Source organism: Octodon degus, unplaced genomic scaffold (genome assembly GCF_000260255.1).
Source record: "Octodon degus isolate 3935 unplaced genomic scaffold, OctDeg1.0 scaffold00079, whole genome shotgun sequence".
In the NCBI taxonomy this organism is placed as follows: domain Eukaryota; kingdom Metazoa; phylum Chordata; class Mammalia; order Rodentia; family Octodontidae; genus Octodon; species Octodon degus.
Window position 1 is genome coordinate 6,945,330 of NW_004524655.1, and position 1,061 is coordinate 6,946,390.

At 40.8% G+C, this 1,061-nt stretch overlaps 1 protein-coding gene across 1 annotated transcript in view; it reads right to left on the bottom strand.

Annotated features, from left to right (window-relative positions):
- The window catches only part of LOC101573086 (2'-5'-oligoadenylate synthase-like protein 2), a 23,432-nt gene that overhangs the window by 5,170 nt on the left and 17,201 nt on the right, over positions 1 to 1,061 (bottom strand). Inside the window, exon 4 of the mRNA XM_004636344.2 lies at positions 159 to 400. Within this exon, the coding sequence (XP_004636401.1) occupies positions 159 to 400 (242 nt within the window). The remainder of the gene's footprint in view (positions 1 to 158; positions 401 to 1,061) is intronic.

Genomic DNA, 1,061 nt, shown 5'->3' on the forward strand with positions numbered 1-1,061 from the left:
TTTTTTTTTGCAGTACCAGGGATTGAACTCATGACCAGACAAACACTTACTCCACTGAGCTATCTCCCCCGCCCTAAAATTGTTTCTTTTTTTAAAAAAGCTGTTCTCTTGGACTTCTTATTCCTTGAAGCTGAAAATAATGCAACCAAGATACTCACCTCCTCTTCTTCAGTTGTTGTTTGATAAAATTTCTGACAATCTCGCTTTGGAAATCGTAATACTTGGTCCAGTATATGCAAATGTCTTCATAATCTCTGAGGAGTGCCATCACAGCCACTAATCCTTCATCCAACTCGAAGTTCTCTTTTTGGTCAGTACCAGCTTCCCAGGCGTAGATGGTGAGTAGCTCCAGCGCATACTTCGAGGGAAGAGCTACTCTTTGATGTTGAGACTTCACATACTGGAGAAAGGGGTTGGGGAGAGAACATGAGATGACTGATGCTTTAGAAATTCCCAGCTGGGGTGGGGCGATAGCTCAGCAGTCTAAGTGTCTGCCTGGCAAGCACAAGGACTCCAGTTTGATCCCCAGTACCACATGCCGTGCTGGCCCCAAAACTGGGCGTGGTGGTGCACGCCTGTAATTCCACTACTAGGGAGACTGACACAGGAGGATCACTATGAGTCTGAATGGTGTACTGAGACCCTCTACCAAATAAATGAAAAGAAAAAGAAATTCTCAGCTCATTGTGTTGGTATTATGTGGCAAAAGCCAAGACAAGGTGGCGTCTAGGTGCACTTCAGTCCTGGGGCTACGGAGATTTCACTAAAAGAGGATGCTAGAGTCGCACGTGGAGCCTCTGGGCCTTATCAACCCATGTTTTTCAGTTGAGTGAAGGAAGCAACATAATGAATACAGAGAATAATCGGAGAGAATGAAAATATACATAAGACAAACTTGAAAGATGAAAGGGAAAGAGTAAGATGAAAAGGGCAATTCTTTCAAAGTTAATTTAAAATTTTATTGCAATCTCAGTTGACTCCCATTGGTATATTTATTTATTTATTTTTTTTAAAGTTTAATAGGCTTTCTTTTTTTTTAATATTTATTTATTTATTTATTT